Source organism: Lycorma delicatula, chromosome 2 (assembly GCF_047948215.1).
Source record: "Lycorma delicatula isolate Av1 chromosome 2, ASM4794821v1, whole genome shotgun sequence".
Taxonomy (NCBI): domain Eukaryota; kingdom Metazoa; phylum Arthropoda; class Insecta; order Hemiptera; family Fulgoridae; genus Lycorma; species Lycorma delicatula.
In genome coordinates this window covers 186,197,755-186,215,941 of record NC_134456.1, presented here as the reverse complement: position 1 = coordinate 186,215,941, position 18,187 = coordinate 186,197,755, and the positions used below count along the sequence as shown (strand labels likewise).

The following is an 18,187-nucleotide window of genomic DNA, read 5'->3' as shown; positions in this document are numbered from 1 at the left end:
TAGCACGATTAATTTCTGAGCTTCCCCCACCTATTTTACTGGTGGGTGATTTTAATGCTCATAATTCTCTTTGGGGATCGGATCGAGTAGATCCCTGCGGAAGAAAATTGGAAAGGTTCCTGATGAATTCTGAACTTATTCTTTTAAACGATGGGTCAGGAACCTTTTTCAATGGCAGAGATGGATCGACGTCCTGTATAGATCTTGCACTCATAAGCGGATCGATAGCACCGACGTACACCTTCCATGTTTTAGACGATTTGCATAGAAGCGATCATTTCCCAGTGCAAATTGTAACTGATGTTACAAGAAAAATATACCCCATCTCTAAAAGATGGTTGTTTGATAAGGCAGATTGGACGAGCTTCACGGCTAAGACGATACTCCCCGAAACAACTGGAGTTATCGTGGACGATGTCGGCGCTATAACAAATGCGATACTTGACTCGGTATCGAGATATATTCCAAGAACATCTGGGAAACTTACGAAACGACCCGTTCCATGGTGGAACGATGAAATGAGTGAAACTATTAAAAGAAACAAAAAAGCGTATAACGCCTTTTATCCTACCACTGATAATCATATTGCTTTTAAAAAATACAGGGCGTATGCAAAACGTCTCATGATAGATTCAAAGAAACGATTCTGGCAGCAATATGTGTCATCCATTGACAGAACCACTACTGCATCAGACGTTTGGAGGAAAGTGAAGGCGATTTGTGGACGTAAAAACTTTGCTCCCATAACTAGCCTTCAAGATGAAGATGAAATTAAGGACACTCCAAACGAAATCGCAGAGTTATTATCCAATCACTTCGAGAAGGCCAGCAAAACGGCTAACTACGAAGAAGATTTTCGGAAAAAAGAAGAACTTGAAGGTCTACTAAATTTCAGAACTGAGTATAATTACTCATATAATGTACCTTTTAAAATGGAAGAATTCGTGAAAGCGTTGGAGAAAGCAGGCAAGACAGCTGCTGGTCCGGATGAAATCCATTATAATATGATCAGGCAGCTGAATACCACTGCAAAACACGGATTATTAGAACTGTATAATCAAATATGGCGTGATGGAATGTACCCGCAGCAGTAGAAAAAAGCACATGTTGTTCCAGTACCGAAGAAAAATAAAAATTTAACAGATCCCAATAGCTATCGTCCTATTTCCTTGACATGCGCTGTGCGAAAAATACTCGAAAAAAATGATTTTAATCGACTCGTTTAGGTTTTAGAAAAAGAAAACTTGATATCACCATATCAAGCAGGTTTTCGGCAATACCATTCTACCACAGATCAAATGATCAACTTAGAGAATATTATATACAACAGCTTTATCACATGGAAGCATTGTATCGGAGTCTTCTTCGATCTACAGACGGCTTTTGATATGACGGCTTTTTGATCTAACAATGCTCCAGATACATGAATGGGGCATTCGTGGCAATCTGCCAGTCTTACTCGGCAACTATATGAATGACCGTACTTTCCAAGTACGCGTCAACAATGTATATTCATCTGTAAGAATCTTGGAAAATGGCATACCACAAGGTTCGCCGTTGAGCGGTACCTTGTTTATGATCGCCATTTATAAATTAATATTAGCCATTCCAGTAGAAATCAGCAAAAGCGTCTATGTTGATGATTTGGCAATTGTGTATGCCAGCAACAAGACTGCTATGATGAAATACAAATTGCAACGAGCTATTAACGCTCTAAATGAAGTTGCAAGGAATATGGAATAAGGAATGGATTTCAATTTTCACCAGAATAAACGTGCTGTGTACTTTTCTGTAGGAAGAGAATTCCTCACCAAAGTCCTAGTTTGACAATCAGTAATAATCCAATACAATATAAGGACAATGTGAGATTTTTAGGACTGGTATTGGATAAATCCCTTACGTGGGGATTACATATACAGGACTTGAGTGATAGATGCAAAAAAGCCCTAAACATTATAAAATGTTTATCGAACATCAATTGGGGCTCAGATAAAGAAATATTATTGAGACTATCTAAGGCATTGGTTTAATCAAAACTAGACTACGGATGTATTGTATATTCATCCGCTAGGAAGTCGCATTTAAGAAAGTTAGACGTAATTCATAATAGCGGAATAAGATATGCAACAGGCGCTTTCCGCACAAGTCCGGCGACTAGTCTAATGTCCAAAGCCGGAATACTGCCACTACATTATAGAAGAGAGATCCTTTTGCTAAGATATGCAGCAAATATATGGGCTTTTCCTGCCCATATAAATAACAAACTTTTTAACAATCATCCTATGGCTGCATTATACGAATATCGTGCTACCTATTCCAGACCAGCCGGAATTAGGTACCACGAATTAAGAAGAAAACACTAAATTGCTATTCCAGATACATTAGCAATTTCTACGAGAGAAATACCGCCATGGCTCTTGCCAGCGGTAAATACAAGGTTGGATCTCTCTCAGGAAGAAATAAAAAAGAAGCCAGCAGTGATCATCCAACAGGAATTGTTAGCAGCCGTCAGTAGCTACGAAGAACATATTAGAATTTATACTGACTGTTCTAAAACCGAACATGGTGTTGGATGCTCCATATATGTAAATGGAGAAGCCCATTTTTTGGAAACTGCCAGATATGGCCAGTGTCTATACGGCAGAACTTACTGCCATACAGCAAGCTCTTCGGTACACTGAACACTATTGCGAAGAGAGAGTGCTGATATGTTCCGATTCTCTAAGTGCACTTGTTGCACCTGTCTATTTTGTACGTTCTAAATCAACGAGGACAGCGATGCGTATTTGTATGGACTCCAGGGCATGCTGGTATTACTGGTAATGAAAGCCCAGACGAAGCTGCCAGAAAGGCAACAGTCTGCGATGTTTTGGATGCAATTCCTGTAAGGGTGGCAGATGTTAAGAACTGTCTAACTAACATAATAAGAAACAAGTGGAATACTGATTGGAGGAGTTTAAATACAAAATTAAACTCAATCAAAATTTCTCTGTATAAATGAAAAAGCGACGTGAATTTGACTCGCTGAGAACAATTGGCTGTGACCAGACTTAGAATCGATCACATGCGAATAACAAATTCATATTTGTTAACCGGCGAAGAGAGACCAATGTGCGGTGTTTGTAACAAAACACTTACAATTAAGTATCTAATAGAAGAGGGTTCCATATATGAGGACCTCAGAAAGAGGTCCCTGTTAAGAAATGATATTGCTGCTTATCTGGATAATGGAAATGAAGAAAAGATAGTTGCTTATTTACACGCCAGTGGACTTCTTAGAAGTCTATAAAAGTGGAAAATTTAAAGCTGTGTTAAACAAACTCTAAGAGATAGATTTATATTTATTACAGAGTCTCGAAGCATGGCACGTATAGTGACGGGAGGTAGCCCTATTGCCTAGGCCACCCTGGCTCGCCTGTATGCAAGAGCAGCGAGTCGGGGTGTGTCCAATGATAGCATGGGAGACCCTCAAGGGTGGACTTAGGGGGCGAGGCTATGGGCAAGCGCAATGCATGCCTGTAGCCATGTAGGTCAGGACCGGGAATCCGGGAAGGGTAGCCTCCCCGCCGAGGGGCTTTTTGGCCGTCCCGAACAGGTGGTCAGATTGCCTTTATGACGCTGGGAGGACCCCGATGCGTTATGTCCTACGGGACTGCATATAGGGGGGAGTCAACTGTCACGGCATCCCGGGGCGACTGATATGCTGCTTAACGGCGGTTCTGGTCGCCCTGAGGGTGCATAAATAAATAAATAAGCGAGACCGGTAGAAGAAGACAATGGTATTGTAAAGACTAATATTTATGTTCTGTGTGATATTTTATCAATTTTTTTAAGATTGGGGCCCTTTACACCCCATTAGTGTTGTTTGTTTTATTTTTTTGTGTCTAAATGTTTTGTGTACCTCATGTTTTTAAATTAAAATGTAAATGCTTCAGCCGCCGCCACCACCACAGAAATGAAATTTTCTGCTAGGACATCTAATGGCAGGCCATCAAGGTCTCGAGAAAAGATCTCCATCTGGATTCCAACAAAGAGGAGAATTTCGGCCAGTCCATCTTCCTATGCAGGAAGCGCCCCCGGTAAACAGGAAAGTGTCCCTCATGGCCAACGCACAGCTCATCCGCTACTTCAAAACGTATCAGCCGATGATTGCTAGAACAGTCGTCGATCACAGACCACTCAAGGATCCTGCCAGGGACGTCTCTACCAATGGTGATGTCAATGTTTATAACTGAAAAGGTCCTTCCTCCGTTAACCATACCGACGTAAGTTGCTAACTGGTCTGCAACATTAAATACCTCAAAATTATACTGTGCAATGAAACTATCTATTAATTAAGCCACCGCCATGCTCAGTGATCCCATTGTACCAGAAAAGCGACTTCGCATTAACATTGGCACGAATGAGGATTGGACCATTACCCACAATATGATGGATCCTATCCCATCTCGCTAGATGTTCCTCAGTACTGAGATCTCTGTATTGGAATTATGAACTAATAAGTGTAAGGTTCTGCCCGCGAATGGCAAGTCTGACCACAACATGATGCGCGTCAGAAACCTGCCATACAAAGACACTATCTAGCGACTTCCTGCACAAAATAGCAGACATACAGGTAGCATTACACAAAAGACTTCCTGATATTTCTGGGTATCACGCCTATGTTTTAAATACCAGCCTGCTGCAGTCCCGCCGAAAGGCAGCTTCATTCAAATCAGTGTTCTGCTCCCTAATGAGGGACAAGACATCCTCATCGGTAAGGCTACGGTCAATATCATAGACTATAATGCGGGGGCTACGCGTTCTCTTCAAAAAATTATACTGTGCAATGAAACTATCTATTAATTAAGCCACCGCCATGCTCAGTGATCCCATTGTACCAGAAAAGCGACTTCGCATTAACATTGGCACGAATGAGGATTGGACCATTACCCACAATATGATGGATCCTATCCCATCTCGCTAGATGTTCCTCAGTACTGAGATCTCTGTATTGGAATTATGAACTAATAAGTGTAAGGTTCTGCCCGCGAATGGCAAGTCTGACCACAACATGATGCGCGTCAGAAACCTGCCATACAAAGACACTATCTAGCGACTTCCTGCACAAAATAGCAGACATACAGGTAGCATTACACAAAAGACTTCCTGATATTTCTGGGTATCACGCCTATGTTTTAAATACCAGCCTGCTGCAGTCCCGCCGAAAGGCATCTTCATTCAAATCAGTGTTCTGCTCCCTAATGAGGGACAAGACATCCTCATCGGTAAGGCTACGGTCAATATCATAGACTATAATGCGGGGGTTACGCGTTCTTCTCAAAAAATTATACTGTGCAATGAAACTATCTATTAATTAAGCCACCGCCATGCTCAGTGATCCCATTGTACCAGAAAAGCGACTTCGCATTAACATTGGCACGAATGAGGATTGGACCATTACCCACAATATGATGGATCCTATCTCATCTCGCTAGATGTTCCTCAGTACTGAGATCTCTGTATTGGAATTATGAACTAATAAGTGTAAGGTTCTGCCCGCGAATGGCAAGTCTGGCCACAACATGATGCGCGTCAGAAACCTGCCATACAAAGACACTATCTAGCGACTTCCTGCACAAAATAGCAGACATACAGGTAGCATTACACAAAAGACTTCCTGATATTTCTGGGTATCACGCCTATGTTTTAAATACCAGCCTGCTGCAGTCCCGCCGAAAGGCAGCTTCATTCAAAAAAGTGTTCTGCTCCCTAATGAGGGACAAGACATCCTCATCAGTAAGGCTACGGTCAATATCATAGACTATAATGCGGGGGCTACGCGTTCCCTTCAGGTCTATTTTTACATTCAATCGCTTAACTGTGGTGGAATCTCTAATTACCTGAATGGTTCTGTATCATTCGCTATCACAACTAATTCCTTGCCGGTCTCTTTGATGTTTCTGATTTTATGACCTTTCCGGTCATCCCGAAGAGCAACCTGGAGGTCTTTCTTCAGCTAACTGCTGAACACAGTCGAGCTCTCTGCTCTGCTGACAAACGCAACCTCAGGATTCTTGAACTGGCTGGTTTCATGTCCGCCCCTAACCACCTCAGCGTACCTACGCGGTTGCATTTGGTCGAGGCCGGTTTATGAACTGCAGTAACTTCCTTAGGCGTTGAGGCAACTGCCTCAAACGAGAGAAGCTGTGATGGCCGATCGGAAGAATTCTACAGGAGGCAATAATCTCCTCGTGGTAGCTGTATTGGTACACTTGGGGTTTGCTAGATAGGAAAACAAGCTACTTAGTTCCCCCAAAACATCATGGGCCAACGGCCAACGGGGCAGAGCTGCCAGGCATGCCACAAGTTGCGAAAACTCTTCAATGAGTGGGTTCATGCTTTCCCGGGCACCCCTATATCCACTTCTGAACCATCATTGTAAGAAGCATTGCTCAAGGAGGTCGAAGGTCAAATTATGTCAATAGAAAAAATATTATTTTCTTAACTGTGCTGAAGATTTGCCAATATTCCATGTTTTCAAAAATCTATCTTGCATAAATTTTTTAAATAAATTAGGAAGTACATAAAAAAGAACTGGTAAATCATTTTTTAAATGAAGTGGAGAAACTTTATGTAGTAAAATAACAAAACACTTTAGGCACATTAGAAATACTACAATTTTAATTAAATTTATAAGAGGGTTGTAAAAGAATTATTCAATTAGCAACAGTGTCGTGTATTTCTAACATAACTTATTTAGTGATCATTCTATTTTCATTTTTAATATCTACAAGATTTCTTTTATTATTAAAGAAAAAGTAAATATACTTACACAGACTTTTTACAATATGAATAACATTTGAATAATTGAATAATTTCTGTGAAATTTATAAAAAATATTGGAAATTGATAAAATTAAACCTGAACATTTCATGAAAATTCTATGATTATAATTCCTTCAGAAACCAATATATTTGTTTGTAATCAATGATAAACTTAAAAGGTGTAAATTTGATTTGGTATTTCAGTTAAGCTATTTAATTTTTAATAATCTTAATAAACTTGCTGTTTTAGTATATCATTAAAATAATTTTACTTTTATAGTAATAAAAATGTTTTTTTTCTTTAACAATAAGGATCAATTGATTCATAACAATTAAAACTAATTAGTTCTCAACTAACGTTTTTTGATTTTAGCATACTGAATATCACTGAAATTTTTATTATTATAAATTTTCAACAAAAATTCTTTTATTAGATGAATATTTAAACAGCCAACATTATATTTTCAGATGTCTAAAATAAGCTGAATTACTCAGTGTTCCTCCAGGTACTGTTTCATATGTATCTATTAGGAAGGGACTCCAGTCATAATTCTTAAAAAATGTTTTTATTTAATGAAAATTGTTTCAATTTTTATTTGTTTTAATTCTTGTTATTTTGAAATCATTTACTGAAACTCATCCACAGAATATAAATTGCAAACCAAACTTTTCTGATGTTTAGCTTTTTGAAGTGCGTTCTATTGAAGAGAGAGAGAGAGAGAGAGAGAGTGAGAGAGAGTAAATCTCAAAAATTCATTTTTTGTCAAAGAGGGTGTTGCTTCTCTGGTAAATACTTCATGTTAAGAAGTATTAGATTAAATTTCAATCGTGTTAATTGGTATGCCTTATTAAAATAAGTACATTCTTAACGTTTTGATAAAATAAGTTTTATCTCTGCAATTCCATAAAAACATTAGAACATGCACAAGTCTAGCAAATTGTCTCATTCTGGATTAATAAAATAATTGAAGGAAAAGTCCTTTTGATTAAAGCTGAAAGTATTTTGATTAAAATGAGTTCAAATTTATACGTCGCGCCATTGAAGAGTTTGCAAGCAAAACAGTCAAATTCTTAAATTAGTTTCCACTTAGGAAAAATGAACCAACATGAAACTAGCTAAAAAGAAAACCTGGTTTTAATCCAGATAAATTTATTTTCTTCAATTTGCCTACATGAGAGAGAATATTTGTGATAAAGCTTAATTTTTATTTGTGTAACAGCTGTGCAGTAACACAATGGCGACAAAGTAGTATGATTGTAAGGGCAGTGTTTTAGGTTGTCAGGTACAGATGTTTAAATGTTATGTCATGTTTTTTTGTTTTATTACTTCTCGACATGTTTAAATATTAATAACCGTTATTACTACTTTAAGTATTTTAAAAACAAATATCTATGTAGTATGTATAGCAATGTTTATTACATTATATTTCATTGCATGTAGTAAACAGCATGTTGATGCCTAATCCCATGGCTGTACTTTATGGGCTTTTTGTCAATTTAGTCAGTGTTAAAAATTTTAGTTTTTAAAACATTTTTGATTGTTATTATTTGCGGATGTGTTGTCTCCCCATGTTCATACATAGTGTATGATTTTAAACCTTAAATTATGTCGACTAGAAGAAAGTCAAAAAAACTTAGCGAGTCATATTACGTGGTATCAGAAAATGTTGTTGCTACGAAATTAAGTGATTGTATCGTTAAAGTGAAGGAAACGTTAATTCTCGGTACACTTGTTCATGTTGCCTGCTCAGTGGACGAGTTGCATGTTGGTGTTAAAGTTGTCAATTATGAGGAATGTTGCAATCTTAATGAAGAAAGTGTGTGGATTTGTCCATTAACGAAACTTTTACCCGTTGATAAGATATTATGGCCGTTAATTAGCGCAATACCTTCCAGAACTGAAAGAGTTAACATATTAAAAGATAGAGATTTATGCCAACAGTTGGCCAGTATTGAAAAAGAAAATTTGGTAAAATTTTATCCCAGTGGTGGAAATGGTGTTGGTGAGACAGCCGTAGTGAAATATAAAGGGCCAATAATGAAAATGGGGAGAGGAATTTACTTCGGAATTGAATTATTGGTATGACTCTGCCAATCTTTTATTGTCATTAGTTAGGTTATAATTGAATTGGTATTTTTCACTGCATTTAAGATACTTTATTAAAAGAATAGTTAATTTGTATCTGCACTTTATTTATCTTGAATTTGCATTACTTTTCATTTGGTAATTATGAATTACTTTACGTTTTGTTGAAATTTTATGATCTAACAAGTATTTAATCTTTGTGAATAATTTTTAGTACATTTTAGTTTCCTACATGCTTAATATTTTTTTCCATGTTTATGGTTCACTTTACTATTTTAATTTGTCTTTTCCATGTATGCAACGAACAGTATTTATTCCGGATGACTGCTTCTGCCTACTTTTATTTTATATAGTTATGTACTTCAAATTTACAATGTAATTACAATTATGTTGTGCTCTGCCCTGCCCTAATAGCTTAGATTATTGGATGGTAATTAATTACACAATTTTGTGTATTTATTTTGTTATAAATATGGTTAACTAAGTTTGATTATCAATCAAAACATGATTTTGTGTATTTCAGTGTAGATTTTTGTGTAATATACAATAATTTGTTGGTAATAATTTGTTGTTTAATGTTTGAAAAAAGAGCTGGCTATTCTGTAACTTTTGGTGGAGTTTTTCTAACAAGTACTGTCTGGGTTCAATATATAGCATTGTTGTTAGCTTTCAAGCTAATAATAATGCATATGAATTATCTATACTCAATGATGCTATTTTCATTCCTTTGAATATGCGTGTTTATCTATTACAATATTTATTAATATGAAACAGCTCAGTGTTATTTGTGCGCTGTTTTAAAGAATTTATTTAAATTACATAGAACAACCTATCATTTCAGGAGACTATGTTTGTTTTTTGAACAGGATGTCACTTATTTAGTTAACTCTTATCTAGCATTATAAATGGTAGAATCCTTGTTAAATTTGTTATTAGTTATGAGTATTATTTTTTCAAGGCCTATCATTAAATTGCTTATTTATATGAGCAAAATGTTAATAATAATAATAATGTAATAGTATTGTATGATGTGTTTCCACATCTAGAGTGATTTAATATTAATTTTCTTTTGTTTTAGTTGTTTGTAATTACAGCATTTCTCCATCAGAATTTCTAATTCTATTATTGCCAAATTGATTAAGTGAATAAAAACTTTTATATCTTTACATAGAGATATTTGGATATTTGATAAATTGATGAAAAATGTGATAATCCATGGTAAATAACATAGTACTAGGTATAACATAGTATAAAGGTGGGGCAGTAAGTTTAGCAGTGCAGAGTTTGGTGTTTAATTGCCCAAGCAAAATGATGGTTGGGGCATATTTCTGAGTAATGGAAAGTAAGCTTTAGTGTTGAAATATATAAAAGATTTTAGAATAAAATATTGTTAATATTATTATTGAATAGTAAAAATTGTAATAATAATGTTCCTATGGAAATTTATTAACATAAGGTTTTGGCACTCCTGAAATTTGAATTTTTCAAAAATCGTAAAAACTAAATTTTATTTAATAAACTCGAATTGTTTATTGAAAAACATTAAAAAAGAGTACTATTCTTTTTCAAACATTGACTTCAAAAAATTTAGTCTGGACATCATTATATTTATCTGCAAATTAGATAACTTTTTAAGTAATGCAGATTAGTTAGATAACTCTGCTGGAAAATCCAATTATTGTAAACTATATTGCACTGTAACCTTTCTTTTTTTTGTCATTATAAACTTAATTTTTTCTCTTGATGTAGTATATTAAATTGCTCTTCAAGAAACAACCAAAAAGCTAGTTGAAAATTAAGATATTAATTACTTCTTTTAAAACTGTAAACCTTTGAAACCAAACATGTAATCTAATTTTATAAATAAAACTACTTTAATAATAAATTTTTAAACATTTTCAGTTAAAATATATGAAAGATATGATGTATCCTTAGTACCATTTTTGTCAATTGAAACTTTGTCTTTGTATGTTTTTTCAAATGTTTATACTTTATTATAATTTTTGATACTGATTGTATTGGGCAAAACTGCAGTAAGTGTAAATTACCATTGCATGTTCATATCCAAAACAAACTGAATCTGGAAAATGCAGAAGTCCATGTCTGGCCCAAAAGCAATGATGAATGACTCCTGCTTCAGTTTCACTACTCCTTATATTTTGGTAAAAATGAATTAAATAATTTTATTATTGTGCATTTTTTCTAATGCAAAAGGTGGTGTTATACTCTTTTAGTCTTATACTGTGTGTTTTAATTTTTTTAAGTACTTTCTTTGTCTAGCATCCTTTTTAAAACTTGTTAATAATCTTATAGAGCATAAACAAATAGCTTGTATGTCGTTTTAATATATTTCTGATTACGCTTTATTTGAAAATATTATTTTCTGCGTGCAGTATATAAGTACACCATTGTTTTTAGTTACCAGATTTTGTTGTTTGTTTTTTAAACTAAATACTATTTATGAATTTTGTGTTCAACTTGAGTAAAAGTAATAATTTTAATAACAGAAGTAGTTATTTTGGTGCTATTGTTTGCTTATGTGTTTAATAAAACAAAAGAAATTAATTATGCTTCTCTTTTGAAAGAAATTTATTTTCACTGTTATGTTTATGTTGTATTTTTATCGAATTTACCTGCATGTAACCTTGTTATTTTAGAAGTATTGTGATGATGAAGTATTCATTTTGAACATTCCTGATTCCATTTTGACTAGTTTTGGCATGATGTCTGTATGTTATTATATATCCCATAACTCAAAAACAATTAGTCATAGGATGTTTAAATTTTGGATTTAGGACTGTTATAACATCAAGTTGTGCATCTCTCCTTTTGATTGCAATCAACTGAACCAAACGTGTCCAAAAAAAGCCCAAAATCCAAAAAAATTGATTTTGAACTTTTTCGTAACTGCAGTAATAAGCCCTCATTGAGAGCTTTTCAACAATATATCATAAGTGGTACTTATTTTCATTGGTTTCAGAGTTATAGCCAAATACAATTTTAATTAATGAAATAATTTGATATTACAAGGGAAGTCACATAAGTTCGAGACAGACTTAATCTCAGTTTTTTTAACTTTTTTTTTTTTTTTTACTGAAATATATTGATTTATTAATAATTATTAACCCGTGATTGTAACAAAAATTTACAAATAATAATAATTCAATAATAACAATGAAAAAAAAATCAGAAGTATTAGCAAAATAAAATTTTATGTACTTTTAAAAATGTGTATATGTAATTTAATAGGCATTATTACATACGTGTATATGCAATAGATCTGGTGAAACATCTGATTATTTAATATTAATTGAAAATTGTAATTTAGAATCTTATTATTTTTGGATTTGATAGTTTAATTGCTGTTTAATTTTATTTAATTATTCTGGAATTTCCTGTTTAATTTTATATGCATTAAAGTTAACTACAGAGTGACTGAAAATAGACCCTCACAAGAGCAACATATACACCGAGATATAAATGCTCGATCTTAAATAAATTGCAAAAAAATTATTATTTTTTAGTTCATTACTCATCTGATATTGTCTGACAGTATTCTTCCTAAGTCGGAGTTGATCATTTCGTTTGTCTGCTTTTTGTTGTTAATCATTTAATCACTCTTGGTGTGATGTAATTCTTTTGATCTTAATTTGTGTACACATTCTCTAGTTTTCAAATTTTCTCTCTTTATATTCATCATTCTTTCCTTGGTATTAACATTTTCTTCCTCTTTATATTTATCATCTTTAATGTTTTTATTCTTTCTTTGGTTTTAACATTTTCTTCCTCATTTATTTTTATCATCTTCTCTTAATTTTTTTTAATTCTTCCCTTGTTCTTAACATTTTCTTCCTCTTCATATACATTTTCTTGACTTTTTTTAGATATATTTCTTCTTGTTATCTTTCGTATTTCTATATGATTGTTTCTTTTTCATTTTTTAATAGTTATTCACCATCAAAAAATTCAATATTCAATAATCAAAAAATAGAAACTGAATATTTTACACTGTAAGGTCAAAATTAACATTTGTAACCAGTGTAAAGGAGTTCACTGATTGGAATAGTTTAATTATTATTAACTTTTGTTTATACAATACACCAGAAATTTGAAACTTTTGTTAATCAGCAACTCGTGAAGATACAAATAATTTTGATCTAGAAATACAAGTAATAAAGGGACTTTTATTCTATCCTTATATTTCATGTAAGATTGTTGAATTAATAATTCTAGAATTTGATGTTAATAAAAACTAATATTTCAGCAATTTTATAACTCTCCACTTTATTAAAGAATTGAAGGATCATATCTCACTTTCAAATGAAATAAGTTTAAATGAAGTGCAGCAAAAAACGTGTATATGTAATTTAATAGGCATACAAGGAAGTCATGTGATGTCCACATCTGATTTTTTATAAAATGTCTAATTAGCATTAAGTTACCTTTTCATAATAATTATGTTGATTGATCTTTTAAGTAATTAGAAAGAAAAAAATATTTAATTTTACTACTAAAAACTAGAAGTTAACAATTGATTTCAGCAAATAGTTAAAATAAAGAAATACAAAATAAGGATTTTGTATTTTTTAATCTATAGAAAGAAGTTTAGAAATTTTTTAAACTTTTGTTTGATGTTTACTTACTTTTAGTTTCTGAAGAGGCAGATGCCCAGTTGAGGCAGCTAAAATGATGAGAAAGAATAATGGAAAATTGCTTTGCTAAGAAACATACATGAAACAAATTGATTGTGGGAAAGACTGTTGACCACTGTAGTAACTGCGCTGCTAAATCTAATGTACCACATATCACTATAATAAAGAATTTTGATACTGAGTTTTACAGTATGTGGAAGGTGACATTTGACATTTACATAAGTGTTCTCTTTTATCAATTATTTATTTTTGATGCAATTATATATTGCATGTTTTCTTCTGAGTTATGGGCCTTTTGATTATTATGAAGCAATCCCTCCCTTAATTAAATGAAGCTCTCTTCCTTAATCAGATTGGTTCGACCTTCACAATTCATAAAGTTTTAATCCAAGAAAAAATGTTATTGATACCGTTTCACAAATACTGTTACACAATGTTCACCAGATTTTTTCATCATTATTTCTTTTTATGTTTAAATTTCTAGTTATAATGTAATTTTATTAAAAATGTTTATAAAAGTTTTACTTTTTAAAATAAGTTTTTACTGCTTTTGAATGTGTAGTTAAAATTTTTGATAATTTTTTTTTTAAGTAAACTTTATCGACAAATTTTTTTTTAAGTTTGTTGTCATACACATGTAGTGTAGCAACTTTTGCATGTTGCTTACATTAAATTCTCATTATATACAGGAAGCTCTTAAATGATCCTGGAGTAAATTATTTTATGAAACAACTGAATGCTGTACATTTAAAAAAAGGTTGTATTTTATTTTCATCAAATCAGTTTTGTTTGGCAGCTTGTAATGTTAATGATGGAAACTTTCCTGGAGCTCATTCTTGAAAACCTCCTTCATTTGCTTCACTTTGTCAGTGATGCGCCATTCACATTATTGATGTATTTCTTTTTCCTTCCTTCCATAGTCAGTTTCAAGTGAAGAAACAAGTCTTGTCTCCTTGATTATATTGATTACAAAAGTTGTCTTAGTCAAGTGATGATGTCTACTACCAGCATTTTTTGTGCTTTTTCTGATCCACAAAAAACTATTTTTAAAACAACATGTTAACATGCACAACATATTTAAAGATAGAACGAGTAGGTTTCTGGAGTTCCATAGAAGACTATTTGAAAATAAGCCTTCTCATTTGATATTAAGTTACCATATGACAAAATATTGATATCTGTGATGAAAAAAATTTTATGGAAAGGCAATTTTTAATTGAAAATGTTTGTACTCCATTAAGAATTATTGAATGAGCAAGTTGTAATAAAATTGAAGTTAAGGTAGTTTAGGAGTAGGTTAAGATGAAGTTTTGACTTGCCTATTGTTCTCAGGGATGGTACAAAGAAAAATAATTTTTGCAAAATATAATACTTTGGCAGCTTCCTCTGATATGATAGTCCACCTTCTGAACACTAATTTTTAATATACTTATTTTATTATTTTTAAAGTGCCCAATGTTTTCATCATTTATAAAGGTAGATTGGCATCAGCTTTGAAAATTAACATTAGTATAAGTAAAAACAAGAATGCAACAATGGCCATATTGTGATGATGTTAGTAGTGTTAACTTATGAAGCAATTTTTCTTGTTATTATTTGTTTGACAAACAGAAGTGATATATTACAAAATCTTGTTGAAACTAACTTCTTGTTCATAATAATAAGATTTTTATTGCATGAAGTAGCACGATAACTTAAGTTTTATGATTGAAAGAAATACATGTGTATTATTTTTTTTTATTTAACAATTTTTTCAACAGTTCTGGTCAATGTTTTAGTTAATTTCAAATAGAATCATTAGCTGAGACCTTTACCTAATTAAAATATGAGTATTATGTTGTCAGCCAATGGGAAAACTGATCAGTCTTCTTTAACCTGATAGATGAGAGTGGGTTTATTAAGAATTGTTTTGGATGTTGGCATTTATGCTTTACATTTTAATTTTTTATGTTCAGAAATTTATGATGCTTCAGATGTAAATGGAACCATTATGATTTAAGGGTTGCAGTTTTGTGTCTTGCCTGTATCCAAACAAAAAATAAAACATTGGCAAGAAATTAATATTTAAAAAAAAAATGTATGGTTAATTTTGACACGTTTGGCTATCTTTTATTTTATTTTAATGTTTTCTTGAGTTAGGAATATAGTGTTGATGAATAAGCAGTTTAAAATAAATTATTGCTTTTATATACTTTTTACAATATTTATTATTAATTTACATCACCACATTAGCTTCTTAATCTAGAAATAAATGTGTTGTATATTCTCCTTTGCTGAAATATCATTTTGATTTAGGTGTATGTGGCTGTTGTATTTTTCTGTATAGTTAACTGAATTTACTTTGCACAGTTTACTTAGTATTATAATTGATATTAATGTACAATTTTCCCTATATGCAAACCATGAATTTTATAAATAAATTTGTGAATAAACAAGAAGTAAAACAATTATAGCAGTTTAAAAAAAACATCTTCATGTTAAATGGAAAATAAACTTGAATTTATACTCATCACTTCAATCATTTTGTAAATGTAACTTTGGAGTAATATTGCTCCAACATTGCTGTTCAAAATGGTGGACTTTTAATTGTTAGACCTGTGAAGAGAACCTTTGGGACATGGGAATAAGACCTTTGGTTTTTATTATATGTAAGAGTATTAGGCCTTTAAAGGTACTGCATTTGTTTTAATTTGCTAAAAACAAAAAAAGAATACCCTATTGTGAGTTGGAAAATGTAAAATTTTATTAATGTTTAGATACAACAATTGTATCTCTTGTTTCCTACAAAAAATGTTTGTATGATAGATAATAGATAATAACTTTATTTAGAGACCTGCTGTGTGGCACCAATCATTACCAAGAATATTTGTGGAAGAATAAAAATTTAGTATATGTGTTAAAATTTCTCCATAATATTATTAAAGTAATTTTTTTAGTTATATACAAATAATTCTTCAATTTCGTCCACAAATTTGTTCAAATACACAATAACATGTTTTTGAAAACAGAATGTAGGGATCATTCAAAATTGCATTGTAATACCTTTAAGAGCTGATTTATTACATTAATATAATGGTATCTATATATTAATAACGCTATTAATGTACTTAAAAATCCCTATAAATGTATTTTGTATTGTTTAAAATTGTAATATTTTTCAGCCACATTTTGGTCTGTTTTGTTTTAAATTAAAGTCAAATTTTTGAAACTTTTATTTTATATTACTTTATTTACATGAATTTTCCCAGCATTAAATTCTCATCAAATTTTGTTAGAAATTTGATTGTTTATTGAAAATTTATTAAGTTAATTTATAGAAAACTGAAAAATGCATTAATGCACTCCATTTTTTTTTTAACTTTTAAAGTTTTTAACAAACTTTTACAGGTACAGTTGTGAAACTTTATTAAATTTTTCAGATTTATTGCCTTAAAAAAAAAGATTTTGTTAATTTCGGTGCAAAAAATTTCATTGTACTCTCAGAGCAAAAATCAGGGTAAAATGTTTTGTTATCTGTAATCTAAAAACAAAGTGTTTCAACAAATATTTTGTTTCTTTTATGGTTGTTATTTTTCTGTATCATGAAGAATAAATAGTATTACAAAAGTAGTAAATATAATTGTTAATTTCATATGTATTTATCGTTATTAATCTATGGAAAATCTTTGAAAGTAACAGAACAGTTGAGTGATTGAGAGATGTCTTTTGTCCCTAAACCGTCTTCAGTCTTGTTAATTATGATTTTTACTTTTGTACAACAACCAGAGTACAGAACAGGTAAAACAGTCTCATATAGTGTACATGTGTAATTTCTAATTTGTTCGGTTAGTGTTTAATAAAAAGTTGTAATAAAAACATAAAACATAGCAGTGACAGAACATTTATCATGATCTTTAAAACAATCACATCAAACATATATTTAAATTATGATTATTCATTTATATATATATATATATATTTAAATGGCCTTTTATGTCATGTTACTAAATTTGTTATGAAATTTTATATAAAGTGATTGTTATTAACAATGTTTCATTGTTTGTTTTTTTTTTTTTGCCAGTAAGTTCATTGTTTCTCTATGACTTAAGAGAATAACATTTTTATTGACCTTCACATGAACACTGAATATTATACACAATATTATTATTATTTGCTCACAATAAGGTATTGCATTAATTTCTTCTTTTTTTTTAATATGTTTTATTAATTTAAAATATTTATATGTATATTAATTTAAAAAAAAGTATTGTAAATGTTTACAACTAAGATTGCAATGTAATGTCTTAAATTATGTATATGTTTGAATAACATCATTAAGAGAAGATTATAGAAAACCAAAGTTCTTGCGTTAGAAATATGTTAATTTTTTGTGGATAATATGGAGTGTTTAAAAAAATACATTTTCAAAGTAACGTTTCATCATTTTTAAAAATCATTGATAATCTAGATTGCTTTGTTATCTAAAATATGTGCTAACATTAAATTTATGTGATTATTTGATGATGAAATGTTTTAATTGGGAAAATATCATTCAAAGCACGCTTCAGTTGTGTTATAAATGAGTAATTTATGTACGCGTAGTTAAGAGGAAATGTGCTATGTTTTAAAAAGAGGTATGTTTTTCTCTTTGAACAAACAATTTT

At 31.6% G+C, this 18,187-nt stretch overlaps 1 protein-coding gene across 1 annotated transcript in view; it reads left to right on the top strand.

The window, feature by feature from the left end:
• The first annotated feature begins 8,098 nt into the window (after positions 1–8,098).
• The window catches only part of CYLD (ubiquitin carboxyl-terminal hydrolase CYLD), a 94,113-nt gene continuing 84,024 nt past the window's right edge, over positions 8,099–18,187 (top strand). The window contains exon 1 of the mRNA XM_075356859.1: positions 8,099–8,886. Coding sequence (XP_075212974.1) covers positions 8,413–8,886 — 474 coding nt within the window. The 5' untranslated portion in view covers positions 8,099–8,412. The remainder of the gene's footprint in view (positions 8,887–18,187) is intronic.